This window comes from Festucalex cinctus, chromosome 19, assembly GCF_051991245.1.
Source record: "Festucalex cinctus isolate MCC-2025b chromosome 19, RoL_Fcin_1.0, whole genome shotgun sequence".
Lineage (NCBI taxonomy): Eukaryota > Metazoa > Chordata > Actinopteri > Syngnathiformes > Syngnathidae > Festucalex > Festucalex cinctus.
This window is the reverse complement of record NC_135429.1, coordinates 10,160,314-10,186,573: the sequence shown is the minus strand read 5'-3', so window position 1 is coordinate 10,186,573 and position 26,260 is coordinate 10,160,314. Positions and strand designations below refer to the sequence as shown.

At 39.7% G+C, this 26,260-nt stretch overlaps 4 protein-coding genes across 10 annotated transcripts; 3 read left to right on the top strand and 1 right to left on the bottom strand.

The window, feature by feature from the left end:
- The first annotated feature begins 10 nt into the window (after positions 1-10).
- Positions 11-10,391, top strand: rbm24a (RNA binding motif protein 24a). The gene is made up of 4 exons (XM_077506086.1): positions 11-468; positions 1,697-1,820; positions 3,231-3,285; positions 8,217-10,391. The coding sequence occupies exons 1-4, from the start codon at positions 301-303 to the stop codon at positions 8,572-8,574; spliced, it is 705 nt and encodes a 234-aa protein (XP_077362212.1). The 5' UTR covers positions 11-300; the 3' UTR covers positions 8,575-10,391.
- A 113-nt stretch (positions 10,392-10,504) lies between these two features.
- Positions 10,505-21,876, top strand: cap2 (cyclase associated actin cytoskeleton regulatory protein 2). 6 transcript variants are annotated; one of them, XM_077506080.1, is made up of 15 exons: positions 10,540-10,582; positions 10,690-10,791; positions 11,642-11,750; positions 13,173-13,292; positions 13,511-13,611; positions 14,587-14,652; positions 16,795-16,938; positions 17,236-17,321; positions 18,621-18,726; positions 19,935-20,094; positions 20,165-20,325; positions 20,395-20,518; positions 20,613-20,695; positions 20,831-20,974; positions 21,047-21,876. In XM_077506080.1, exons 4-15 carry the CDS (start codon positions 13,187-13,189, stop codon positions 21,128-21,130), a joined length of 1,365 nt encoding a protein of 454 aa, XP_077362206.1. In that variant the 5' UTR covers positions 10,540-10,582; positions 10,690-10,791; positions 11,642-11,750; positions 13,173-13,186; the 3' UTR covers positions 21,131-21,876. The 6 variants fall into 6 exon arrangements, with proteins under 6 accessions (XP_077362203.1, XP_077362206.1, XP_077362202.1 ...); XM_077506076.1 differs by having other exon boundaries at positions 14,587-14,664; XM_077506077.1 differs by lacking the exon at positions 10,690-10,791 and having other exon boundaries at positions 10,505-10,582; positions 14,587-14,664.
- Positions 21,813-23,436, bottom strand: aunip (aurora kinase A and ninein interacting protein). Its single transcript, XM_077506085.1, has 4 exons — positions 23,347-23,436; positions 23,127-23,203; positions 22,842-22,942; positions 21,813-22,745 (listed from the first exon to the last, which is right to left on the bottom strand). The coding sequence occupies exons 3-4, from the start codon at positions 22,932-22,934 to the stop codon at positions 21,885-21,887; spliced, it is 954 nt and encodes a 317-aa protein (XP_077362211.1). The 5' UTR covers positions 22,935-22,942; positions 23,127-23,203; positions 23,347-23,436; the 3' UTR covers positions 21,813-21,884.
- vps28 (VPS28 subunit of ESCRT-I) lies at positions 23,322-26,085 on the top strand. Of its 2 annotated transcripts, none has more exons than XM_077506092.1 (10): positions 23,322-23,437; positions 23,855-23,917; positions 24,026-24,057; positions 24,128-24,165; positions 24,237-24,326; positions 24,400-24,505; positions 24,730-24,831; positions 25,064-25,117; positions 25,375-25,466; positions 25,543-26,085. In XM_077506092.1, exons 2-10 carry the CDS (start codon positions 23,878-23,880, stop codon positions 25,661-25,663), a joined length of 675 nt encoding a protein of 224 aa, XP_077362218.1. In that variant the 5' UTR covers positions 23,322-23,437; positions 23,855-23,877; the 3' UTR covers positions 25,664-26,085. The 2 variants fall into 2 exon arrangements, with proteins under 2 accessions (XP_077362218.1, XP_077362219.1); XM_077506093.1 differs by lacking the exon at positions 23,322-23,437 and adding an exon at positions 23,448-23,522.
- Positions 26,086-26,260: the final 175 nt, after the last annotated feature.

Genomic DNA, 26,260 nt, shown 5'->3' with positions numbered 1-26,260 from the left:
TGGGCTTTTTTTTTTTTTTTTTTTAAGGAAAGGGCTCGTTGTGCATGTGAGAGGGAGCATTCGCTTGGCACCATCAGAAGAGGCACCAACAAGAGAAGAAGACGAGCACGAGTTGTCCTCATGCTGATGCAGAAGCCCCCTGACCACCACCACGTCCATCTACCTCCAGGCTGGAACTCCCTCCTCCACCTCCTGCTCCTCTCACTTCCAACAAACACACAAGACACTTTGCACTAACTTTTTTTTTTTTTTTTTAATTATTGTCATCATTTATTCACCCTTCATTTTTTTAAATTAACGATGCACACCACCCAAAAGGACACCACCTACACCAAGATCTTCGTCGGGGGGCTGCCCTACCACACCACCGACTCCAGTCTCAGGAAGTACTTTGAGGTGTTTGGCGAGATCGAGGAGGCCGTGGTCATCACCGACAGGCAGACCGGCAAGTCTCGGGGTTATGGATTTGTGAGTACCCGAAATAATCACAACACTTTTGATGGCGATTGCAAAAATGCGCCGCAGGTTCACGTCCAACATTCTCACTTTTGCGTGAAGGAAAATGATAATCAAATACCAACGGTTGAAAACGTCTCATTACAAAAATTTTTAAAATCTTTATTGACTGTACAGGTGAAGATTCTTAACTGTCATTCAGATGTGGGAAAAAAATAAGTTAAGCGCTATGAAGTAAAAGTACTCGGCATTTGGTGTTTGTTGGGATCAAAATGAAAGAGCACGTATCCACATTTGATTGAGAGGATTATACTTATATCATTTAAGTAAAAATGAGTATTCCTCCCTAGATGATATATTTAAAAAATTGATACAACAAACTTTTTTTTTTTTTTTTAAACAGTTTCATAGAGCAAAATACCCCCCTGAAAAAAACCCCCAAAAAAACAAAACAGTTAGGGGATACTTTATTCTAAAATATTCAACGAAAATTAATATGGATAGGTCCGTAAAAATTATGCAACTCCAAAAATTTTTTTCCTCTCACATACAAAAAATTACATCTTAAAAAATAAAATATTCCTGTCCAATGAAAACCATGCATCAGATTTTTTTTCAAGTTACAAATTTTGGAGTTACCCGTTTTCCCTTCACAATACATCGTAATGGGTCTTGGTCATGATTAAAATGAAGGAAATCAAAAAAAAATTTTTTATTATATATATATATATATATTTTTTTTTTTAATATGCTCAAATGTTTGTATATAAACTACATACTTATTAGCAAGTGACAAATTTGAATCATTGCCATTTTATGAAACCAAAGAGCAAAGTATGATAATAAAAAGCTACAAAATATCAAAACATCTTGCTAGCTAAAAAAAAATCTGAGAAACTAGCATTAGCTTAAATCATGTGCATTAATGCTAACTCATGCTAATCGTAGCACAAGAGAGCTGCTGATACTCACGTAGAATCAACAAGAAGAACAACATGACATCAATAGATTTGCCAGTTTTGCTCACTCCACATTGTCCAGTCGGCGTTCCGAGGAATTTTTGGCGCGTTCCCTCACCATTAATCCTCAAATTCACACTGCTAGTTCCAAAATAGCCAAATGGGCCGCTTCTACGTGCGGCACCGTCTCCCCCGACAACCTTTGCAGGCAGCGAAGCCCGGCCATTTGTAAACAACAACCTCACTTGGCCGACATGTTTTTCCCATTCCCCGAAAACCAGGTGACCATGGCGGACCGCTCGGCCGCCGACCGGGCCTGCAAGGACCCCAACCCCATCATCGATGGTAGGAAGGCCAACGTCAACCTGGCCTACCTGGGGGCCAAGCCTCGAGTCATGCAGCCAGGTGGGAACCCGCGTTGGTTTCATGTGTAAGATTGTTTTTGCGACCCCATTACTCCAAATAATTGTGTCTCAGTCTTTGATTTAGTTTTTATGTATTTAGGCAAAGCACACCTTAAAAACACATTAAGGGTGTATTTTACTAATTGATTGTTTTGACGCTACAAGGTGTAAGATTGTTTTGACAACTCCAGTACTGGGTCTTGCAGAGTGGTACTGCAAATGATTGTGTCCTATGCGGTGTTTGATTTATTTATGTGTAAATTTGAGCAAAACAAAACTTAAAAACAGTCTAACACACAGTTTTAACGATATGAGGTGTAAGATTGTTTTGCCAATCTCAGTACCAGGTCTAGCAGAGGGTTTCTGAAAACAATTGTTTTAGGCCTTACATTGTTTATTTTTATGTCTATATCTTTGAAAATATCTATTTTTACTCGTCATTGTTTAGCTCTACATGTGTAAGATTGTTTTGCCGATCCCTACTGGCACTAGAAAGCTCTACATGTGTAAGATTGTGCAAATAATTGCCTTAGCAGTTATTTCATGTATTTTTACATGTATTACATGTAGGCAAACAAAACCTTAGAAACACCTAAAAGGCACATTTTATTAATTTACTGTTTTAACTCTACAAGGTGTAAGATTGTTTTGCCAACCCTAATATCAGATCTAGGCAGACTCATAATGCAAATAAATGAGTCTTAACTGTATTTCAGTAAGTCGTAGCCTAAAAACATCGACTTTTAATCATTGTTTGAACTCGACAAGGTTTTATGTGTAAGATTGTTTTGTTGACCCCAATACCAGGTCCAGTTGTGAAGTACTTGAAATATTACTTAACTGCTACTTAGCCCCTGCTGTATTTCTTTTTATGTTCGACAAAACACACATTGGTGGTGTACTTTACCAATTAAGTATTTTACCACTACGAGGTTTAATAGCTGTCAGATTGTTTTGCCGACCCCAGTGGTCCAACTAGGTTATGTGCCTTAACCCTTTTGTTCAATAAATATACGTTTTGTGGGTATTTATGCAAGTCACGCCTTAAAATCACAATACGGACGTATTTTACTAATTGACTGTTTTAACTCAGCTAGGTGTAAGATTGTTTTGTTCAACCTGGTAGCAAAGTGATACTACAAATAATTCTGCCTTAACTATTATTTTATATATTTGTATGTGTATTTATACAAAATGAAAACAAGCCTGAAAAGTTGAGGCGCATAGTTTAATAAGCCAACATTTGAACTCAACAACATTCATGTATAAGATTGTTTTGCCAACCCTGGTGCTCAGTCCAGCAGAGTGGTACGGCAAATAATTGTGTCATTTTTACCTTCATATCAGCAAAATATATTTCACAGACACATTAAGATGGTAATTAACTCATTTGTTTGTTTTAAATGTGCAGGTTTCACCTTCGGGGTCCCCCAAATCCACCCTGCGTTCATCCAAAGGCCTTACGGGTAAGTTCGGACTGATCCACGGGCCAGTGCAATTTAAAAAAAACAACAACAATTGAATTTGAATCTTATAAGATTGGGTTGCGTGTGTGCGCATGCGTGTGTGGCGAAAGTTCCAGTCTGACTCAAGATTATGTGTGTGTGTGTGTCTCTCTCTGGTCCGACAGCTAAACTTTGCGGGCTAATTGAAAAGCGTAGAATCTGAGAAAAGGGTGATGACATCCGCATGTACGTGATTTTCATTTCATTTTCTTTTTTTTTTGGGGGGGGGGATTTGTATGAAGTGGTGTTGTTAGCTCCCAACTTGTGTGCTTTCCTAGCGTAACGATAGCCAATTGCATTGATGGAGTTCGTTTTTGGGGTGTTTCCTGTGTGGTTTCATCTCTTTTTGTTAACGGTGTACTCTTTGCATGTGATAATAGCATCTTCCTGTTGTTACTAGCAGATTACTGCCCCCACCTCGACCCCCCCCTGGTGTTTTTCACGTTATTATTTGTGTGTTTTTGTGTGCACGTGCGCACAAAAGTTGCAAACAAATCCCTTTCTCTCTTTCTCGCTTACTCGCTCTCTTATTCTTATTCTCTGTGATGGATGGATGGAGCTTTTTGGTCACATGGTGCGCTTGGTGTTAACGAAAACAAGCGCGCCCATTGTGGTGGCACAAAGCCCCGAATGCTGACACTGCAGTCGCATGAAGCTCAGTGCGTGCGTGCGCGTTTCAAAGTGTCTCTCTCGTTCAAGCAGTAAAAAACGCGATCTCACGAGACACTTGATTAGGTACACCTGCACATTATTATGCTGTTTTTTTTATGACAGTTTCACGATATTGTTGTTATCGTGGCTGAAGATTTATGCGCTGTCCTTACTTGTGTGAGGAGAAAACATTTCAGTTCAAATTTTGTGAGTTGTGGCGTGCCGTAACATCGTCCAGCTGATTTGCATTAGCGCCGCTCGCCGTTTGTCACATGACGTTCCCGAGGATTTTCCAATTAGAAGATTGAAGGAACAACGCTCTCTTCAGTCTTTTCTTCTTTTATTTCTGGGCCGTCTAATCGTGGACCTCCACCAAGGCTGGACTGTGAACAAATGATTCCTGGGTTTTCATGTGTGGAAACTCCATTGACACAGAATGGGGGTATGAAGTTGACCCTGAGATTTTCCACCTGTGGGATCTGCCATTTTCCAGCCGGTCCCAGATTTGCGCTATTCCCTTCGTGAAAGCTACCATACCATGTCTGAAGCCAGGAAATTTGCAGCTGGCATTTTACCCGCTATTCCGAGCTGTTCAATGTTCTCTTTGCCAAAATTTCCTGGGTCATTGTTTGTGGAAAAAAAATGGAATAAAAATAAAAAAAACTGACACAAACAAAACAAAATTGACCCTACAGTTTTCCACCTCTGGAGGTAGTATTAGAGCTGTAACAGAGGTAGTAAGCTACCACTTTGCTGTTTTAGTTCCTCTTTTTTTTCACACAGAGACCATTCCACCCTTGAAGCTGGCAAATTTGCCCAACATTCCACATAGTCCAGTTATGTGAGGAAATTGTTTGTTCAAAGCTGTCTTCAGTTAATCTGCGTTTTTCCACTTTTGGGGGTGTTATCAGACTCGGGAGGCTTTCACTCTCCAGTGTGACCCCTTATTCCCTTCCACATTTTATCTCTGGAGCCGGAAATTTCTCCCTGCCTATTTCGCCTAGCCTGCTTCTTCACAGTCCAGCAACATAGCTGGTTAATAGCTGTACATGAATGGGGGTACAACCTCGAAGTTTCCGTTCTTCTGAGGTAGTATTGGAGCCATAACTGTATAAAGCTGCTAAAAACTTGTTCTTGGTAGACAGTGTGAAAGGGGTTTTAGCAAATTATGTTTGCGGTGTTGCTGTTCTTGAATGGCGGTATGAAGTCAACCTGGGAATTCCCCCCATTTGGAGGTGGAATGAGAGTAAAACCTGCTAAATCTTGAATTTTGCAGACAGCGTGAAAGGGGTTTTAACACTGGTTCTAATTGAATCAAACTTGAAACCAGTGTGAGCTCACTCTGGCTTTGAAGTCCGTGAGGAGACCCAACAGGGCTTGGATGGGATGAGATACGACTACGTCCGAGGGTAGAATGTGCTCATTGTTCATAGTTGTTGATTTAATCAAAACATCCCCCGTGTGAGCCCCCCGCCACTGTCCTACCACCCCGCCTCCCCGCAAGCTCTTTTTGAAAACTGTCCAGCTGTCAAAGTGGCGCTGACATTTTCACAATGCTGCGCCGGGGCCCATCGCCTGCGTCCCGGACCCGGACACCACCGCTGTAAGCCGACCCTAAAACCCCCCCAAGCCCCTCTAAACCCAACCGCACCCTGTCCTCCTCCAACACAGAACCCCTAGATCAGTGGTGTCCAAACTACGGCCCGGGGGCCATTTGCGGCCCCCCGTCCATTTTTCAGTGGCCCGCGGCATATGCTAAAAATGGCATTTGACTAAGTTAAAATATTTATAATACATTTAATTTAAATACAAGTGCTATTAAAGGTTATTTTAGTGAACAAAAACTAACGAATAACTAAAACTAAAATTCAAAAAACAATTTCCTTAAGGAAATAATAAAAACGAAAATGCTTTTTAAAAAATGAAAACTAACTGAAATTACATTTTATGTTTACAAAACTAACTAAATCTAACTATAATTGCAGCAAAAACTTCCTTCCAATTAATTTAATGCATGAGACTTTGCGGATGACTTTAAATGTAAGTTTTTTTTTAGATTTATTTTGATCTAAACCACAATAATGACATTTGAAAGTATGTCACATAGAAGTGACATCATCTAGCAGCAACCAATAGAAAAGCACCTTCAGATGACGTCGCTCCCATGGTGTATTTTAAATATTGAACACAAATAATACACATATAAAAAAAAAACTAATACTAAAAGCATTAAAGAACTCTGATCCGACGACTCTGGCAAAGTTTCACACATGTTCAGCTGCTCGGCTTCTGAAGACAAATCACAGAGGCTGTCTCCCCCGTGATCGATTATCATCTGGACTCTCATCGTTGTCCTTTGTTTTATTTGTTTTTTTTCTTAACAGTGTGATTTACAGGACAAATGGCTGCTCGCCGCAATAGAAATCTCACGTTTTAGCAACAAAGACAAAACTGTTTAACACTTCATACAGTCGCAGGACAACCAAAACCAAACCAAAATATAATTTTTTTTTAATCAGTAATGCAAAAATACTACTAGCACTAATATTAATAATAATAATAATAATTATTATTATTAATAATAATAATAATAATATTATTATTATTATTATTATTATTATTATTATTAACAGCAACAATTATTATTATTATTATCACTAATATTAATAATAATAATAATAATAATAATAATAATAATAATAGTTATTATTATTATTACTAATATTAATAATAATAATAATAATTATTATTATTATTATCATTAGTAAGACTACTACTAATAATAATTATTATTATTAATAATAATAATAATAATAATAATAATAATTATTATTATTATTATTATTATTATTATTATTATTAATAATAATATTAGTGCTAGTAGTATTTTTGCATTACTGATTAAAAAAAAATATATATTTTGGTTTGGTTTTGGTTGTCCTGCGACTGTATGAAGTGTTAAACAGTTTTGTCTTTGTTGCTAAACGTGAGATTTCTATTGTGGCGAGCAGCCATTTGTCCTGTAAATCACACTGTTAAGAAAAAAACAAAATAAAACAAAGGACAACGATGAGAGTCCAGATGTTCGCAGCTGAACATGTGTGAAACTTTGCCAGAGTCGTCGGATCAGAGATGGCCGATCTGAGGCGGTTGATTGATGGCTCACGAAGGCATTGTTTTGGCGCTCCTCCGTGTATTTGCCTGTCTGTATCAAGGCTGCGAGAGTGATGGGAGTCTGCAGACGGCTCCAACTTGTCTGATTCGTAGGAAAGGTTCACGCTCTGGTTGTCGGTGCCTTTTAAAAAATATATATATATATTATTGATGCTGGCTTTTATTCTCTTGCAGAACAATAACGCACAGCACTCAAATTGTATCGCTCGCGCCAGACGTTAAAGCCCCAGTGTATAGCTCACGACCGCCATCTATCGGTCAAACAAGAGAATGCAATTAAAAACACGCGTAGTAGGTAAATTAAAGAGTCCCGATGTGTAAATATGTGTGGAAAAAAAAAATTTACCTACGCGTACCTTCGGAAAGTAAGCGCGATTCGTAGGGAAAAATAAATAAATCGTTCAATCAAAAGTTAAATCTCCCATAGTCAGACCAGATACAATGTTTGTTCCCGATATGTTTAGGTAAATTGTTGCAAAGAGCAGCTTTAAGATTAAAAAGATCCTCGCGGTAGATTGCTACGCTCTGGTTAAATCTTGTAGTTTTGTGTTTAGAACTAAAACTAATAAAAACTAACAGAACTACCCTGAAAACTAATTAAAACTAACTGAATTTAAAAAAAAACTCAAAACAAAATAAAAACTAAATAAAAAAAAATCCAAAACTATAATAACCCTACTGCCATATTACTAATAAATTGGTTTATGTATTGTAGCATTTTTCTAAATATGCAAAAGCACAAATAAATTGTTTGTACAATTTTTGTTTTTAGGACTTAACAATTTCTGTTCATAACATTATGTGGCCCTTGGATCATTCTGATTTTCCATATGTGGCCCTCAAATGAAAAAGTTTGGACGCCCCTGCCTTAAGTCCATTTTAGCCTTTCAGAAGAAGAAAGGCACTTTTGGAGAAGGTGCAATGACAAAACAGAAATGTTTTATTTCTGGTTGTGTCCTGTCATCTGATGTCAGTTTCTGTTTTTGACAACTCCACTTCCTGCTTGGCAGTGTGGCGCTCTTCTAATAGCGATCAAGCTAAGCTAACCGTCTGGTTTTGTCCCGCAGCATCCCGGCGCACTACGTGTACCCTCAGGCCTTCGTGCAGCCCAGCGTGGTGATCCCGCACGTGCAGCCTACCGCCGCCGCCGCCCCGGCCCCCGCCACCTCCCCGTACATCGACTACACCGGAGCAGCCTACGCTCAGTACTCGGCCGTCAGCGCGGCGGCCGCGGCTGCGTACGAGCAGTATCCCTACGCCGCGTCCCCCGCCGCCGCCGGCTACGTGACCACCGCCGGGTACGGCTACGCGGTCCAGCAGCCCCTCGCCGCCGCCGCCCCGGCTTCTGCCGCAGCAGCCGCCGCCGCCGCCGCCGCCTTCGGCCAATATCAGCCTCAGCAGCTGCAAGCCGACCGCATGCAATAGCAGGAACAGGAAGTGGATTCTGGATGCTGTGCTTCAACCAAAAACAAGAAAAAAGTCGCCGTACAAATATGATGATGATCCGTTTTTTTAGTAGCTTATTTCTAGAGAGGAACTGCAGGAACTAATCCCTGTTACTTAAGCCTTCAAAGTCCTATTGCTGTCTTTTTTTTTTTTTGTATATTTATTATTGTCACACACACTGAGGGTTATTCTTTTTTTGTATAATCAGGGAAAAAATGAAGCTGTTTTCAGCGTGACCTCCTGTCGGGACATTTGGGGCGGTATCCTTGAAGGCCACCCCCGCCCCCTTTGACCTATGCAAAGCTAAAACAAAAACTAGCGAAAAAGACTTACAATGAAAAAAAAAAAAAGGCGGGGCTATATTGAAAGGTTGGAGCAAGGGTGCTGGCCCAGGTGGATCTTTTTGTAATAAGAATGTATCACTCGTAGCTCCAAAAATAGAGCCGTCACATTGATTTTTGTAGTTGACCAAGTTTTCAGGGTGACCCACAAACCCCGCTAATCCCGCCGGTATCAGAAAAAATCTACCCGGCAACCGTCTGCTTCGCGGTCTTGTTTCTCTCTGGGACAACCTCAAAAGAAAGGGCGGGTGGCTATAATGTGGAAGTTGAACCCGGTTTTGGTAAGGGTGCTGGCCCGAGCCTACAGATGGATCACTCGTTGCTTAATAGTTAGGCTTTGATGAGAAATTAAGCAAAAAACAATGTTAAGACACTCAGCTGCGGCCCAAAGTGGGTGGTGGCTTCTTTGGGGCGACCAAGTTCGACCAGCCCTGCCAACCACAAAAGTGTCAGCGAAAAAATTACCAGAACACCGTCTGAGCCAGAGTGTTTTCCCCTGCTGTTGAAAACTCAAAATGCTGTTGTTGCCAGTGGTACCCCCAGCCAGGATATTTGACGGATACTTTTGAACCCTCTTGATCTACGCGAAAGCTAAAAAGTAAAAATGCACAGCAATGAATGGAGGTTGCAGACGATGACAGAAACACAGCTGCTGAGCTGGGAGGGGCAGGTGGCAACATCGAGCCTCCTCGCTACCCCCTCCCTGCACAGGAGGATCACTCTGGAACAGGAACGCATCACTTGTTGCTCATTTGTTGAGCTGTCACATTTTAATCCCCCTGCCGGGCCCTGCTTTTTTTTTCTTTTTTTTTTTGGGGTGGGGGGAACTGAGTTTACAGGGCCGCCCACCAGCCCCGCCAACCCCTCCAGTGTCAGCAAAAATCTACCCGGCAACCGCCTGCCTCAGTGTGCCTTTCCACTGCTATTTAAAACAAAGAGACAACTGCTATTTAAAATATTTATTTTTTATTTTATTTTTGTTTTTTGAGAGTAGTTGTGACGGTACTGTATTAATAATATTACTGTGTACTCATCTCAAGGCATATAATATATACATATAAGTTATTGATTTTAGATTTAGTTTTAATACAATTATTATTATTATTATAATATATTAACATACTCAACCAAAAAAATGATTTAGTAGCTATTTAAGATACAATGCACTGTACTTTTTTCCCCTTTTTTTTTTTTTAGCTTAATATTGGTTAGATGTTTTTTTAAATGGATAAACTTTATTTAAATGCATGCAAAAAAAAAAAAAAAAAAAAACAAGCAAAAATGCTGCTTTATCCACTAGAATGTAAAGTCATTGTAGCTGTGCTTAATTATCAATATTCTTTTTATTTTTGAATCATATTCATCCGACAATGTTGGGAATTTTTATACTTGAACTATTTCTTACAAGGGAAACGAGAGAGAAAAATAAACATTTTAAAGGAAGCTTTTCATTGTCACTGGATGAAAGTATGTAAAGTGTTAATAAATATTACAAAAACATTTACAGAAATTGGAATAAAATGTTCTATATTTCAAAACTTTTCTTTGATTTTTTTTCCTTTTCTTCTTCTGTTCCCACGTGCCCCATTTGTTCCGTCATTTTGAAGACTACCGGACGCTATTTTGGAGAAGGACTGCATTCTCAGGTTAGCGTCGTCATCTTCACGCATGGCGACACGCCGATGAGGACACGCGAAGACAACTATCAATGATGCAGCGCTAATCAATAAGTCATGCTATTCACTGTGTTCAGGGAGAACAAGATGGGAGTGTTTCTGTCGTGTGTGGTCAAGCATTGGTCACGCATCATATCTAGCTATCTAGCTAGCCAGCTATATATGCAGCTATTAGTTATGTAAGTAAATTAGGTTAACATGTATATCTTAATGCATATACACATTATTTTTGGAACCTATTTTTTTTTTAATTTTATTTCAATGAGAAAATTGTATTCATGTTTCAATGGCAATTAATACTTTAAAATATTCACAGATTTTCGTTATTCGCAGTCGGACCCAGTCCCCCTGTCTATGCAGTTAGCTAGCTAGCTAATTTTATGTATGTTAAATCTTATCATGCTATTTTTCCCCCAATATTCTTACATGTTGGATGTTGCTGACGTAAAAAAAATATGTCATCTTATTCGGAAATATGTTATCTTTATTTATTTATTTTAGCTAGCTCGCTAGCGTGCTATTAATGCACCGTTTTAAACAAATAGGAGCAATTTGTCTTTTTTCTTTCTTTTTTTTTTTTTTAAATAGTTTTCAAGTATTGAGTTTTGCTAGTAGGATATAGTGTGCTACACAGAATACAATGTTTCTACAACCAACTGGTAAGTTGAAACAAAAAAAAATGTGTTTGAACTTGAGTCATTGGAAATATATAAACGGGACATAACATTAGGTACATGAGATTCACTTATAAAACATCCATCCATCCATTTTCTTGACTGCTTAATCCTCGCAAGGGTTGCGGGGGGTGCTGGAGCCTATCCCAGCTGATTAGGGCAGTAGGCGGGGTACACCCTGAAATGGTCGCCAGCCAATCGCACGCACTTATAAAACAATAGCTATTCATTTAATAATGCAACATTAAGAATGGTTATTGATTAGAGACTGTTCCCAGTTCCTTGTGTTTGTGTGCCTCGCTCTCTGGTTATTTTTAGTGTGCGTGTGTGTGCGTGTGTGTGTGTGTTCTGAAAGGTTCTGCTCGGCTGAACTAGGACATCCCAGACGGACGGGAAGGCAGGCAAGCAAGCAGGCAGCATTCTTGGCGTGTTCAAGAACAAGAACAAGAACTGCACTGGAGGAGGTACAGTACACATTCTCGTAAAAAAAAAAAGTGTTGGAGTGCGTGTGCTATAATTTGTGTGTGGGCGTGCGCTTTGGAAACAGAAGGACAAACTTTTTCAAGTGTCATGACCCTTATTCCCCCACCCCTGTGCTGGCTATGTGTTATTAGATGCTCTTTGAGGAATCGGAATGTATTTTTTTTCTATGTTTGAAAGAAAGTCAATATCGTTTGCAAAGTTTCTTTAAAAAAAAAAAATTGTGAATTTCATGGTTTGTTTAAAAAAAAAAAAAAGACTTCGTTTATTTCATTTTTTTTTTAATGAATTTGCTGGTCTCATTTATTTACTTTTAATTGTTTTTTAAAATAATCACTTATTACTTTAATTTGAAAATTAATTTATTTCAATTAATCAGAATTATTTTTGTTTATAAACTATTTTCTTTTGTTTTTTTTATTTTCTAGTATTTATTTAAATTTATTTTCCAGTATTTTATTTTATGTATTTTGATAATGAATTTCCTCATGACTGTTATTTTATTTCACTTTATGTAAATCAATTACCTTAATTTTATTTTGTCATTTTTAAAACTATTATTTCCTTTCTTACTGTTATTTTACTTACACAATCTTAGTTTTTTGTTTTTTGTTTTGCTTTATTGTATTTAATTAAAATATATTTATATTATATTATATTATATTTATATATATTATATTTATATTTATTTATATTTATTGTGCTGGTTCATTTATTTTATATCCTTCAATTTGGTTTTCAGAAATGCTTGAGTGTGATTTATGTTTTCAAATTTTTGATAAATAACAGAAGTCATAGACATATTGATCCTAATATTTTGGCCTGCACACAAGGCGGCCTTTTTGAATGAGCTAAACATCCAGCAAGCTGTATTTAGCCTCGCAATAGATCAGATAGCAGAGCCGCACGTGTTGTAACTCAGCTGTCGCTTGGCGACGCACCTGTCTACTTCCTGCCTACTGGTTGTTATGGAAACAGCGGGCAGACTCGCCAGGAGCTCTTTAAGCAGGAACAGTTGTTGTTGTCGTCGTCAAAGTTGGCATGTGGCACCCTGAGGTGAGGCCTCAGTGACTTGACGTTGAGGCGTTCGCCCGGCCCGGCATTGCTGCCGCATTAGCACACGTTTATTCTTGACGTGAATGCAAACGTTGACGCTTATTCATGGCCAGCAGATTAGCATGCGACTGCTAGCTCGCAGTCGCGTGGTGAAGCTGTTATTGAGTCGGATAAATGCCCTTACTGGAGCCATCATTAACATTGGCCAATCAAATACTGTATGCGGTTTTACTTGTCACTACATTTAGCAAATGAACGTCAAATTATGGATGTTATTTAGCAATGCTTAGAAACCATTAGAGGATGTTTGCTTTTTTAGTTTTAATTGAATTGATTAATTTACACTTCAGGTGTCCGTCCGGTCATGGAGGCTTTGACGGAGCGTCTGGAGCGAGCCGTGACTCGACTGGAGCAGCTGACGGCGTCCACAAGTCTGCCCAACGGCGATTGCGTCAACAGCCTCAATGGAGGTAAGGGATTCTTTACGTTGTTATTCTCAAAAGTGCGCTAGCAGGGCTCCCTCTAGTGGTGCTGTAAAGAATCACTAGGAATAATATTGATCTTTTGTGTAGGAACAATTTTAGCTCGCGTTAACGTGCCAAATGAAATAAATAAAAATTAGTAGAAAATAAAATAAAAAAAATTTAAAAAAATAAATAAAAATTTTGTTCTTTGTGTTTGCGACCAGCTACGACTGGGTGTGTGGACGCCTTCGACGTTCTTCTGAAAGGTCCCCTAACGGACTACATGAACATCAGCAGGACCATCGGGAGCGACGTGGAGAAGCACGTAAGTCCGCTGCGTCATTAAGAATTCCGACGCAGCAGTCGGCATGTATTATTCCACTCTGCTGTTCACCCTCACGGCAAATAGATGTCAATTGTTGGAGCAGCTATAAATGAGCTCAAATTATTTGACATGAATTTCAATTAAATTAGAAATGGAAAAAAAAAATAGATGGCCTGTAGGGATAATTGTAAATAATAAGTTATCATACATTTGCTGCAATGAAGAACTACTTCTGCTTGCAATTAAGAATGCTTTGCTCTGTTCCCACTCACATTCACATAGCCTGGCTATTTGAAGATGACTCAAAAAGCTGAAGAACTACAACATTTAACTCAGCAGAATGGTTTGAGCCAGTCTGCTGAGGTCGCCTGTTTTCTATTAAGAAATGATTGCAAACTTGACCACACGTACTCAGCAATTTTCCACTCAAATGCACAACACATAGACAAACAAGTACAATGTGTTCCAACGATGCCTTGCATTTGCAATTTTAGGGTTGGAACACCCATGTAACTTGGGGTGTGAAAACCAAATAAATAGATAGGGTGAGGAGAGGAATCTTCAGAGAGTGCAGGAGTGAATTGTATCAGTCAGTTCATCTCCTCGCGAGCCCTGAACTGAGTGTCTTCTCTCCTTTTTGTGTCGTGTCTAATCGATGTCAAACAGTCCTTTAAAAACAACTTCAGGGTTTACACAATTTATAGCCGTCATGTCTCCACCGTGTCCTTGGACGGACGCAAATTGGACCACTTAACGGTGGACAAGAAATCGTGTATGTGTGTGTGTGTCCGTCTGTGTCCCATCACTGATTGGAGGGAGAGCAGAGTGACTCACTTTAAGCTTGCGTAGCTCCTTTTAAGGACAAAGCCTCCCTGGTGTTTCCCTTGGGAGACCTCTTCCCACACATACACACACGTTTATTCCCAAGAATTAGAGTGAATCAATTACGTATTTTTTTTTTCCCCTCCCGCACAGGCGGAGATGGTCAATGACGCCCTGCAGACGCAAAGGAGCTTCCTCAAAATGGCGGCCGAGCATCAGGTACCCGCACAGGTATGACGCCGAGGTGTACCTAATATTATGGCTCAACAACGCACTTTTCATTGGTTAGTGCTGGAAAAGCATCATGGGAAATGTAGTTCATACTTCTAATTTATTATTTACAAGCTATTCAAGACCGTAAGATAGCAAGATTTGATAACTATTGTTATTTATAAACACACAAATGACATACACTGACTTGATACATACTAGACAGTAGACAAACACTCTCTCACTCACGCATGCACACACTAGCTCAGACCTCTCCTTCCAAAGGAGCAACAGCTCTCAGACTTTTTATGGGCATGTTCTATATTTGAGGCCTGTTGTCAGCGTGGGTGTGCGTGTGTGTGAGACCATTCACTCTTCTGTCACCATACGGCATGCTTGGGTGAGTTTGGTGAGGAAGAAAATACAAAAAAAACATCTAATTAGGTGCCGAGAAGAGTGGACGAGATAGGTGTCCCAATACTTTTGTTAAGCAGTGGCATTACATATTCAACAACATAAAAAAAATAAAAATAAATCTGCCTCCAAAGCTAGTTTCACCTAGCATAATGAAATTTGGTTGATGCCTGAACGGACACAAGAAGGCCGCCATTTTGGTTTGAGGCGGTCATTTTGGGCTTAATTGGCCATTTCCTTCAAAGACAAACTTTTTTCCCAATTGTTATGAAGTATGGCTACTCGACAGATGGACGATGCTGTATTTTGAAAGATTTGAGATTTTGCGTGTAGACACAAAATGATGACAAAATTTGATAATCATTTGAAAAATGTAGAAATTTAGAAGAAGAAAAAAATAGCCCCCGAAACTGGTTTTAACAATCAACATGAAAATGGTGAACATGAAAAAGTCTAGAGGAACCATGACTGCAATCGAACACTAAGCAGGTTGGTATAAAGCTGCCATTTTGGGCAAATTCCCAAATTTGATATCATAACAGTGAACCTGTCCAGGAGACTCTGTCCACTAACAAGATGGCCGGTGCCTGCTTGGCTGGATCGGGACTATACACAAAGTCTCCGCGTGAAAGGTAAAATGTAAACAGTGAGACGTGCAGTGTGCCTTACAAGGCCAAAGGGATCTCCTCGTGCGCTCCGGAATGTTGCAGGAAGGGAGTGATGACGACCAAGAGGAGGAGGAGGAAGGACAAATAGCGTGGCAGGGATCCGCAAGTTCAGATGGAAAATTTGCTGTTGTTAAAAAGCCCTCCAGGGAACATGGCCACATTGCATTGCAAGTTTTTTTTCCAGCTGTTTGATTGCAAATAGGAAGGACTTGGGAAAATGGTGCTTATTTAATATGAAGGAAAATATGTAACTTTAAAAAGTAATTTCTTCTACTTGCTGTCGACTGATGATGACATCACCTGTGCTGAGGAAGTAGGTAACTGCCAATCATGGCTCACCTGTTTTTTGGGTTTGGTCAGTAAACTGAGCCATGATTGGTAGACAGCAAGTAGAAAAAATACTTTTTAAAGGGTTACTTGACTCATTGAACAATTTTCAACAGTAAAAAGTTAATTTGTCGTTAATTAATGTGGTAACTTCATTATTTGTCATGTACAATTAGTATCTTTAAAAGGTAATTTTTCCACTTACTGTCGACTGATAATGACATCATATGTGATGAGGAAGTAGGGAACAACCAATCATAGCTCAGTTTACGGACCAACCCCGGAAAACAAGTGAGTTGTGATTGGCCATTACCTACTTCCTTAGGACAGGTGATGTCATCATCAGTCGACAGCAAGTAGAAAAAAATACTTTTTAAAGGTATTAATTTTACATAAAAAATATTGACGTTATGAAATTCATTCTGGACAAAATATTAACTTTCACTTCTGAAAATTGCTCAATGAGTCAAGTGTCCCTTTAATTTTCCAGAAATAATTCCTCAATATTTCGTTCCAAATGAAAGTTGTTTTTGGTGGAGATCTGCTGTCCACCAGGAACTGCATGACATCATCTCATGGCAAGTCATCGTGAGAGCGTTTGCAGCTCTGTGCTACGAATACAATCATCACACACGAGCTAAAAATAGCATTAATAACGCCCCGATACATTTTTGCGCACATGTTGCCTTTAAAGCAGAAAATGACATGGCGTCCTGAACACAATCTGTCTGGTGTTTCGTAGATGGAACTCCACGACTTGCTGAAGCCCATCTCAGACCACATCCAGAAGATCCAGAACTTCCGGGAGCGCAACCGCGGTAGCCAGCTCTTCAATCACCTGTCGGCCGTCAGCGAGAGCATCCCCGCCCTCGGCTGGGTGGCCGTGGTACGACTACGGGTGGAATGGTGGGGTGGGGGTTGTGGTCGAATATAATGTGATGAAAGTCGCATCAATTCATTGGTGACATCGCTGTCAAATGTGAACTAGCCGAAGCTAGCAAGGCTAATCGCAACAACAGCAAATTTGCAAAAAACATGAATCGTCAACTTAAAACCTTAATTGCTGATATGGAGTCATAAAGCCGACTCATCAACTAGTCGACTAATCTGTTCAATTGCTAATGCATGTGCATGCATTGGTGATTATGTTATGGGTTTACACTAACATCTCCACTCCCTCTAGAACCAAAAGCCGGGTCCCTACGTGAAGGAGATGAACGACGCAGCCACCTTCTACACCAACCGAGTGCTCAAAGACTACAAGGAAACGTAAAAGCACTTTCATTTGATCTTACAAGCGTGACATATGCTCACCAGGCACCCATTTTATTTATAAAATCTTTAAATTTGACTAAATGAGCATTTTTCTGTTAACCACTGCATCACAATGCAAATTGTTACTCCTGCAGATTTAATATCATTCTTAGAATCAATGTTAAGTTATTTTAATATTGTATAAAATATAATGAAAATAACATTTTATTTTATATTTTTCAAAATGAATATTTTAATATATTATTTATATTTAATGAAATAAAATGTGTCTTGAGAAAAAAATTTAAGGCATCTAAATACAAAAAAAAAAGATTAAAAATCTATAAATTAAATGTAGTTCAATAAATTACACACCATTCTATTTAAAACCACTAACCATTTTTTAGATTTAATTAATTGCACAATTACTTAAAATCAAATGTTCATATTTTCAATGTTTTATTTTGATTATATTGTATTGAAAATAGTGTTGTGCCCTGCAATTGGCTGGCAACCGGTCCAGGGTTACCCCGCCTACTGCCCAAAGCCAGCTGAGATAGGCTCCAGCACCCCCCGCGACCCTTGTGAGGAATAAACGGTCAAGAAAATGGATGGATGGATGAAAATAATGTAAAGCATTCAAAGTTGTCATTTATTCTAACATTTACAATTAGTATTTTTTTAACATTGTCTATATAGTTTTGTATTTTATAAAATCTTCTTTACTCAAATAGAATTCTAAATATTTTCTTTATTAATATTTTGTAGGATACGATTAAACATAAAATATGTATGGTATAGTGCCACAGTGGTAGATTTATTTGATTTGATGTATTTGATCAACTTGATACGGCATTTTAAAGTATTTTATCCAATTTAAAGAGATACTTTACTTATTTAGCCATTTTTGGCAGTCAAACATTAATATTGTGCCTATAATAAATTTGATATTTTCATTATTTTTCATGTACAATTAGTACCTTTCAAAACACATTTTGCAACATGCTGTCGACTGAAAATGACATCACAAGGGCTCAGGTAACCAACCACAGCTCATCTTGTGAATGTCACATGACCAAACCTATAAAACAGGTGAGCTGTGATTGGTTAGCTGAGCCCATGTGATGTTATTTTCAGTCGACGGCAAGTTTCAAAATGTGTTTTTAAAGGTACTATTTGTACTTGAAAAATAATGAAAGTAGCAAATTAATTATAGACAAAACATTAAGTTTTTATTACTATAATGGGCTAAATAAGTGAAGTATCCCTTTCAATGAAACGAGCGAATAAATGGATTTTGTCTGTTTGTGTCAGTGACAGACGTCACGTGGACTGGGTGCGCTCGTACTTGTCCATCTGGACCGAGATGCAGTCGTTCATCAAGCTCCACCACACCACCGGGCTGCTCTGGAGCAAGACGGTCAGTCTGCACAAACATTAGCATTAGCATCCAGGCTAATATCAAACGTTTCTCCATGCTGGAGCAATGCATTAGTAAAAACATTATAGAATGCTGTATTTAAAAGTGTCATTTAAAAAACTAAAGTGGAACTAATACAGGGCAAGCGTGCTGAAATTTGAGTGCCGAAATGGTTCGCGTGTGCGTGTCAGCTGTTATCCTGTATGAAAGGATGTAGTTTATGAGTCGACAGGTGGTCCTCAGAGGGGGAATGAGGATTTTCGACAAAGGGGCCCGTATGCAGGCTGTAACTTAACCTGCAGGACAGCCAAGTAAAGCTCAAAGCGTCCAGCCACACGCTCAGCGAGCCTTCGTCCAGCTGTCATTTGTCCCCGGGGACACTTTTACTCCTTTTTTCTGCCTACACTTTATTTTGCGAGTCTTTCCTGTTGACCACTAGATGGTGGCACACTCTGTTGTCCACTGTGTAAGTTTGAAAGAAGAAGAACGAAAACAGGAAGTACTTTAAACTCAGTATAATGTCAGGTAAAACAATTTACGTTGAATAACTTAATTGTCATGGCAAAGTTTTTCATTCATAAATGCAAATTTTGGGATACTAAGCCAACCGTTATTGTTTTTCTGAAAGAACTTCTTTCTTGTAAGGATTCCTCACAATGCTGTAAATCTAAAAAGGCTGTATGGCTTTATAAGGCTGTAAGCTTCATTTGTTGATAAATATATGTTAAAAAAAATAGAAGAACATTCATTGTATAATGTTCATCTATGGACAATGTCAAGACGCGACCGGTGACCCGCATGTGCAGAAGATCGGCCATCTTGGATCGCTAACGACGGCAACGAGAGAGGTCCTAGAAAAGGATAAGTTTAAGTTTAAAAAAAAAAATCTTTATTATAAACACAAGAGGCATCATTACAATATTTTTATTTCTTATCCATTGCTCTTGCACACTCAATATATGTTTATTATTTCAAAAAGTGTGAAAATGTAAGTGCTTTAAATGCTCTAAAAACATGCTTAATGTTTTTATAGCATTTAAAGCACTTAAATTCCCTAAGCGGGAGTATTTTTCCACATTACAAATTTGACTTATTGCTTGGGGTGGAATAAAAATATGAATGCAACTAAATTATAAAATAAAATGCCTTGTGCAACACTCCCCCCTGGTGGGAAACTTTATATTACACTAATTATTCCTCTGTTGCAGGGTCCCCTTGCCCCAGCCTCCCTCTTCGAAAACCCCAGCGCTCCCTGCCCACCACCGCCGCCTCCACCCCCACCCCCAGCCGAAGACCCCCAGCCCACCGGATCCGCCTCGCACTCCGCGCTTTTCGCCCAGCTCAACCAAGGCTTGGACATCACTAAAGGTGGGCTCCCCTCTGGTGGTCCGCAAAGTCACTTCCAGGTCTTCACTCTCCCTCTAAATCCATCTCGTAGGTCTGAAGCACGTCTCGGACCACCGGAAGACTCACAAGAACCCGCACCTGCGCTCCCAGGAGGCACCGACTGGGAAAGCCGGGTCCAAGAAGACGTCCCCACCGGCGGCTCCTCAAAAGAAGCCCCCACTGCTGGAGCTGGAGGGGAAGAAATGGAGGGTGGTAGGTACCATGAGTCATGTTTCGACCAATCACAGGGGGCTTTACTAAAAGAAGGTGCGATCCACGCAGGAGAACTTTGAGCACAAACACGACCTGACCATAGAGGAGACGGAGCTGCGGCAGGTGGTCTACGTGTTTGCCTGTAATGACGTCACCCTGTGCGTCAAGGGGAAGTTGAACTCCATCATCGTAGGTAACACAATCCTCAAAAATTCACTGAAGTGCGCTACGGTGGCTCCCTCTAATGGCATGCCAAAGAATCACTTAAATATGGGTCATGTGTTTAGATAACTGCAAGAAGCTTGGTCTGGTGTTCGACAACGTGGTCGGAATCGTGGAGATCATAAACTCCAAGGCTGTTCAGTTACAGGTGAGACCCCCTTTCAAATTAGGGTTCCAAACCAGAATTAGGGTTTTAATACAGGATTTTGCATTAGGATTAGTTTCAAGACTAGCATAAGTGTAAGTGCCAAGTCATTGTTGATTGCGGCGTATCGCTTGCCAGGTGTTGGGAACAGTGCCCACCATCTCCATCAATAAAACAGAAGGATGTCAGCTGTACCTCAGTCGCCAGTCGTTAAGCTGCGACGTCGTCAGCGCCAAAAGCTCGGAGATGAACGTCCTCATACCGCAAGGAGATGACGACTACGTGAGTGTCTGCAAGCGTGCGTCCAGGCAGGAAATGAGTCAATCATTTTGCTCGATCGTTTTTCTTTTCCAGAAAGAACTGCCGGTTCCCGAGCAGTTCAAGACCGTCTGGGACGGATCTAAACTGGTGACAGAACCCAGCGAGATGGCAGCTTGATTGATGGTTAGCATAGCTATTGCTAACAGTTAGCCGGTTAGATGTTTTTTTTCCCCCTCTTATATTTTAATAAAATTTGTAACAAAAAAATATAATAATGCCACCAAGAATTACAAAAATAAAGATATTTGACTAAAAGTAACTACTAAATTCTTGAGGGCATGCTAAAAAGAAAAAAAATAACACTAACCATGCCCTAAAATGTTTATAAATATACCTGTCAAATATCGTTAGAAAGTTTTTTTTTAAAAAGACCAAAAACTCTCTTTTTTTTGTACAAAACCCAACTGAATTCTTGTGAGAATATTGTTAGCTTAATTGCAAAATTGCCTAAGTCATTTACCGTCACAATAACAATTATTTTTTTTAAATACTCAATGAAAATAGTTATTTTGTCAGTGTGGCTGAATGGACCCAGGTTTGTTTAAATTTTTTATTACTTTCCTAAAACTTTCAAAAATGAGAAGTATGCTATGAGGCTAACAATATGCTGAAACTAAAGATATTTCACAAATGGAAACATTTGCATTTTCTGCACCAATCCATATAAGGGCAAAAGGATGCAATTCTCCAATTTATCTGTTCATGACGTCAGTAATTTACGTATGTCAGCTGTCGCTTGATTGCGTCAAAGCAATTTGCTACATGCAGCTAGTGTAATAAGTCCACTGTGTGTAACAAAAGAAAAACTTTATTGTACATGAAAGTAAAAATGTCTTTTTACAAATAAAATGTGTCTGCTGTTCCCCTTGTGTCAATGTTTAATCACCATATTTCCCTGAGAGTCTTGCGTGAAGAGCGCATCGAGGTGAGTAAAAGTCTTTGTGGGTTTCATCATGGAAGTGGTGATGACTTTGTTGTTGTGGTTTTTGAGGGGACTCCTCCAGGCTCGGTGCGCGATCACCCGAAAGCCATCAGAGTCCTGTGTGAACATCCGGGCCAGGCTGTCCTCATCCTCACGCTTCCTCGCTCGTTTCTTTGGGGGAGAAAACGACTCGGATAAGAGGTTGTTTTCTTTCTCGTCGTCATCATGAGGAGAGTGAGCAAGTTGAAGCGGTTTCTGAGTGGAGGTTTTGCCTTCAGCCTCCATCCGAAAGGCCTCTTCGCTTATATCAAAGTCTTTTAAGATTTGATTTAAGGGAACAGAGGATGTTTGGCTACTGCTTATCTGGTCTGGTTTGTCCTCTTGGACTTTACATTCCGTTTCGTCTGGTTGCTTTTCTCTGACTTTTTGGTCGATGTGTTGTATCTCGTATGGTTGCAATTCTCTGACTTGGTGACGACTGATCTGTTGCATCTCGTCTCGTTGCCCTTCTCTGTAGATGTTCTCTTCCATCTCATCTGGTTGCTGTTCTTGAATTCCGCAGTGAATGTTTCGCTCTTCATCCTGATCCTGAACGTCATCACGCATCTCACCGTCCGTCTCGTTTATGCGTTTTCCGCCCGATGCCACAACTGACTTATTTCGAGGTGAAAAGTAGCTGGATATAGAGCTCTGTTTGGTCCTCGGCATCTCCGTCTTGGTCTGTGTGAAGTTGAACACCACGGCCAAGCTGTACCTTGGACCATTGGCCAGAGGGTTGAGCATCTTAGAGATGGGCCGGACAGATTTTTTCTGATAACACACACACACACACACACACACACACAAAGTTTCTTGGTAAAATGTTGCTTATGAGTGTCTACCGTCTTATTCGTTATTGCCAATAACCTGCTTAGCTTTTCCTTTGAGCTCCACGGTGTCCAACCACACACCACATTCTTCGGGTGCAGGGTTCGACTGAACCCCTTTAGATGTCTTCATCGTGGAAGCTTAAGGAAAAAAACCAAATTATTATACATTATAATGATTACTTTGTGACACGACACAAGAGCCGTCCACTGCATCGAACGTGAAACAAGTATCCGTCAATTCTAAACGCTCGGAAATAACGTCTGAACCTAACATTTTAACCGACTTGATCAAACAACAAAATTGTTTAAACTTTATATTTACCTTTTCGTGTTCACGACGCCTTTTGTTTCGTCTTGTTTGAGTCTGGCGCCTCGTCGAACAAGCTGCCTGACGTTTGACTGTCAAAAAATGTATTAGCTCTTATGCATGAAACGACTTGAAAACAACACTAACGTGTAATATTGTTGGACTTAGGTCTTGTAAAAAATGAACACTAATTTTAACCTTCCTATAGTATGATTTTTAAAGAAAATAATCGTACATTTTCTATCAGGCGCACTGGACGCACCTCCGTTGGTCCTAGCAGCAGGAGGGAGTGTTTACACTGACGTTATAGCAGCTTTACGGAAAGGGTAAGCGTCTTTCTTTTTCATATTTTCGGTTATAATCTAACTTTGATCATTTCAAGACACATGGGGCGACCTTCCGATTTATAACGTAACGTTAACGCCGTGGAAAAGTGACCTTTTAACTACATATGTCAAGTCCTGACAATTTTAAAGGCCGTTTCTTCTTCCAACTAGCACTGAAAGCTAACTTCAAGCTAGCTGGTTTACAAGGGTGACAAGTTACTCGTTAGTCGACATTCTTCAACTGGGGGGATTTTACCGTTGTTGTTTCATGCGAACGTTTTTAAAAGTAATATGAGGATTAATATTGTTTCGATCTAGTGAAATTTGTTGTGATGACGTACTACTTGAAACGTGTTAATAATTATTATTAATGTACATTTACCCACTGAACAGTAACACAAATTCTTCTTTTCTTAGATTAAATTTATACATCAAGAATCATGTTCCATGGCATACCCGTTACAGGGAACATGGGAGGAGGTAAAGTTCACTTAAAATCTTCTTTTTTTTCCTCCAAATTTGCAATTAAATGCAAATATGGTTTCTCTTGAAAGACACATCTAAAGTTGTAGCCATGTCTTCTTCCAGGAGCTCCACACAATAAACCTGAGCTGTATGAGGTAAAAGTCAAGCAAATTTGCAGTCTTACTCAATTATATTGATCTAATTTGTTTGTTTCTATCATTCCAGGAAGTGAAATTGTACAAAAATGCAAGAGAAAGAGAAAAGTAAGTGTCACGCGATGCTCCCTGTTGTTTTAAAGGGCCGTAATGACTGTGTGTGATGCTTTTTTGTGAAGGTACGACAACATGGCAGAATTGTTTGCTGTGGTCAAGACCTTGCAGGCCCTGGAGAAAGCCTACATCAAAGACTGCGTCACACCTAATGAGTGAGTTGGGAGTAAGTATTCTTAAAAAGTATCCAGTTTCCTGCTTGTGTTGATGCAGAGTTGTTGTTGGTAGGTACACCGGCTCGTGTTCCAGACTCCTGGTACAGTACAAGGCGGCGTTTAAACAGGTGCAGGGCTCCGACGTGGGCTCCATCGACGACTTTTGCCGCAAGTACAGAGTGAGTTTACTTAAAAAAATAATAATAATAAAGATAATCAGTGCAACTGGGAACAGATGATGTCACGTTTACGTTATGTTTAATTCGTCTGGGTGGATGGAAAAAAAGTCAATTGTGTCCCACTTTGGGGTCTTGTATGTCATCATCCAGTTTTTTTTTTTTTTTTTTTTAAATACTAATGCTAATGAGGTACTTATTTTGATCCCTTTTCTGACCTCTTCTAGCTGGACTGTCCGCTGGCCATGGAAAGGATTAAGGAGGATCGGCCAATCACCATCAAGGACGACAAGGGCAACTTGAACCGCTGCATCGCCGACACAGTTTCCGTATGTTCCCACTTAAATCAGCTCGGATGGGACACTCGTGCCAGGATATTTCAAAATGAAATGATGGAGTGTTTATGTGATTGAACGTTTAGTGGCTCAAGTGGATTAATTTATTCCTCTGGCCAATCATTGGAAATTACACTTTAATCTCAGCTATTTATTCATAGAGGTGAGGTCTTTAATTCTTCTAAGTACTACTTACTCACTTGTTTGTTTTTCCACTTGTTTTTAGCTGTTCATCACTGTGATGGACAAGCTGAGGCTGGAGATCAGAGCCATGGACGAGGTAGGTTTCAAGACTTAGACTTTAAGTCAAGCCGTGGACAGGGATTTTGGTTTACTTAATGTGGGTGCACACAACATCATGAAGTACATTTCAGACTCTTAACAGAAAGATAATTGTCGCCAAAGATATCGTTTCTGCATACCGAAATACCTCAAATACAACATCAAGTCGGTTTTGTGCCTTAGTAAGTGCTGCCGTTTTGGTTAGCAACAGAATTACAACGCTTGAATGTTTAATCGGACCTCTGTTTGGTTTAGATCCAACCGGATCTGCGTGAGCTGATGGAGACCATGAACCGAATGAGCCACATGCCTCCCGATTCGGAGGCCAAGGACAAAGTCAGCCGCTGGTCAGTCTGCCTCCCTGGCAAGTCCATTTTGGCAAGCACGTGCCCGCCATTCTAACGGCGCCTCGTATGTCATCAGGTTGAGCACCCTGAGCAGCATGTCGGCCTCGGATGAGTTGGACGATAGCCAAGTGCGCCAGATGCTCTTTGACCTGGAGTCGGCCTACAACGCCTTCAACCGCTTCCTGCACTCCTCCTGAGCCAATCGCGTTTGTCTGATAGGGTCACATGACCTTTCCATGTGTCCTCATTGATGCTCGGTACCAACTTCTTCTTTTTCACTTTATTCCTTTCCCTTTTTGGTCTATTTTTCCCCTCCTACACTATTATTGTGTCAGCAGAATGACAGGGAAATCATGTCAAGTCATCACTATATATTATAATTAGGTTTATATTCTATTGAAACCTGAAAGAATTAGATTGTTAATTAATGTACAGTAGTTTGTTAGTTCTCGCAGTGTCTTCTTTTAATTAATTAACCCCCCCTTGCCCTCATATCTGATTTAGGGACTACAGTAAATATTTATTGACGTATCGTTGTATATACAAATGTTTGGATAATGACATCTAAAATCATACACACTTTGTCTTTTTACCAATAAAAGTTGCAATATACCTCAAATCAGATTTTTTTTTGTGTGGTGGGATTTCATAATCTGATTTGATATAAGTAACAAAAATGTAGGAAAAAAAATGAACGAATAAATGATTACTTTTCAACAATTTCTTCTGCGGTTATGTTCCATTTATTACCAGCAGGGGCCGACAAAGTTAAGTCCTTTTTAAATCTCTTACAT

Coding starts and splice junctions, on each gene's coding strand:
- cap2 (XM_077506077.1), top strand. CDS start 13,187: ATGGAGGCTTTGACGGAGCGTCTGGAGCGAGCCGTGACTCGACTGGAG. Junction 13,612..14,586: donor GGAGCGACGTGGAGAAGCAC/GTAAGTCCGCTG, acceptor CCTCCCGCACAG/GCGGAGATGGTCAATGACGC. Junction 20,095..20,164: donor AGGCTTGGACATCACTAAAG/GTGGGCTCCCCT, acceptor TCCATCTCGTAG/GTCTGAAGCACGTCTCGGAC.
- aunip (XM_077506085.1), bottom strand. CDS start 22,934: ATGAAGACATCTAAAGGGGTTCAGTCGAACCCTGCACCCGAAGAATGT. Junction 22,746..22,841: donor TCAAAGGAAAAGCTAAGCAG/GTTATTGGCAAT, acceptor GTGTGTTATCAG/AAAAAATCTGTCCGGCCCAT.
- rbm24a (XM_077506086.1), top strand. CDS start 301: ATGCACACCACCCAAAAGGACACCACCTACACCAAGATCTTCGTCGGG. Junction 469..1,696: donor AGTCTCGGGGTTATGGATTT/GTGAGTACCCGA, acceptor CCCGAAAACCAG/GTGACCATGGCGGACCGCTC. Junction 1,821..3,230: donor GCCTCGAGTCATGCAGCCAG/GTGGGAACCCGC, acceptor TTAAATGTGCAG/GTTTCACCTTCGGGGTCCCC.
- vps28 (XM_077506092.1), top strand. CDS start 23,878: ATGTTCCATGGCATACCCGTTACAGGGAACATGGGAGGAG. Junction 24,166..24,236: donor AATGCAAGAGAAAGAGAAAA/GTAAGTGTCACG, acceptor TTTTTTGTGAAG/GTACGACAACATGGCAGAAT. Junction 24,832..25,063: donor GCATCGCCGACACAGTTTCC/GTATGTTCCCAC, acceptor ACTTGTTTTTAG/CTGTTCATCACTGTGATGGA.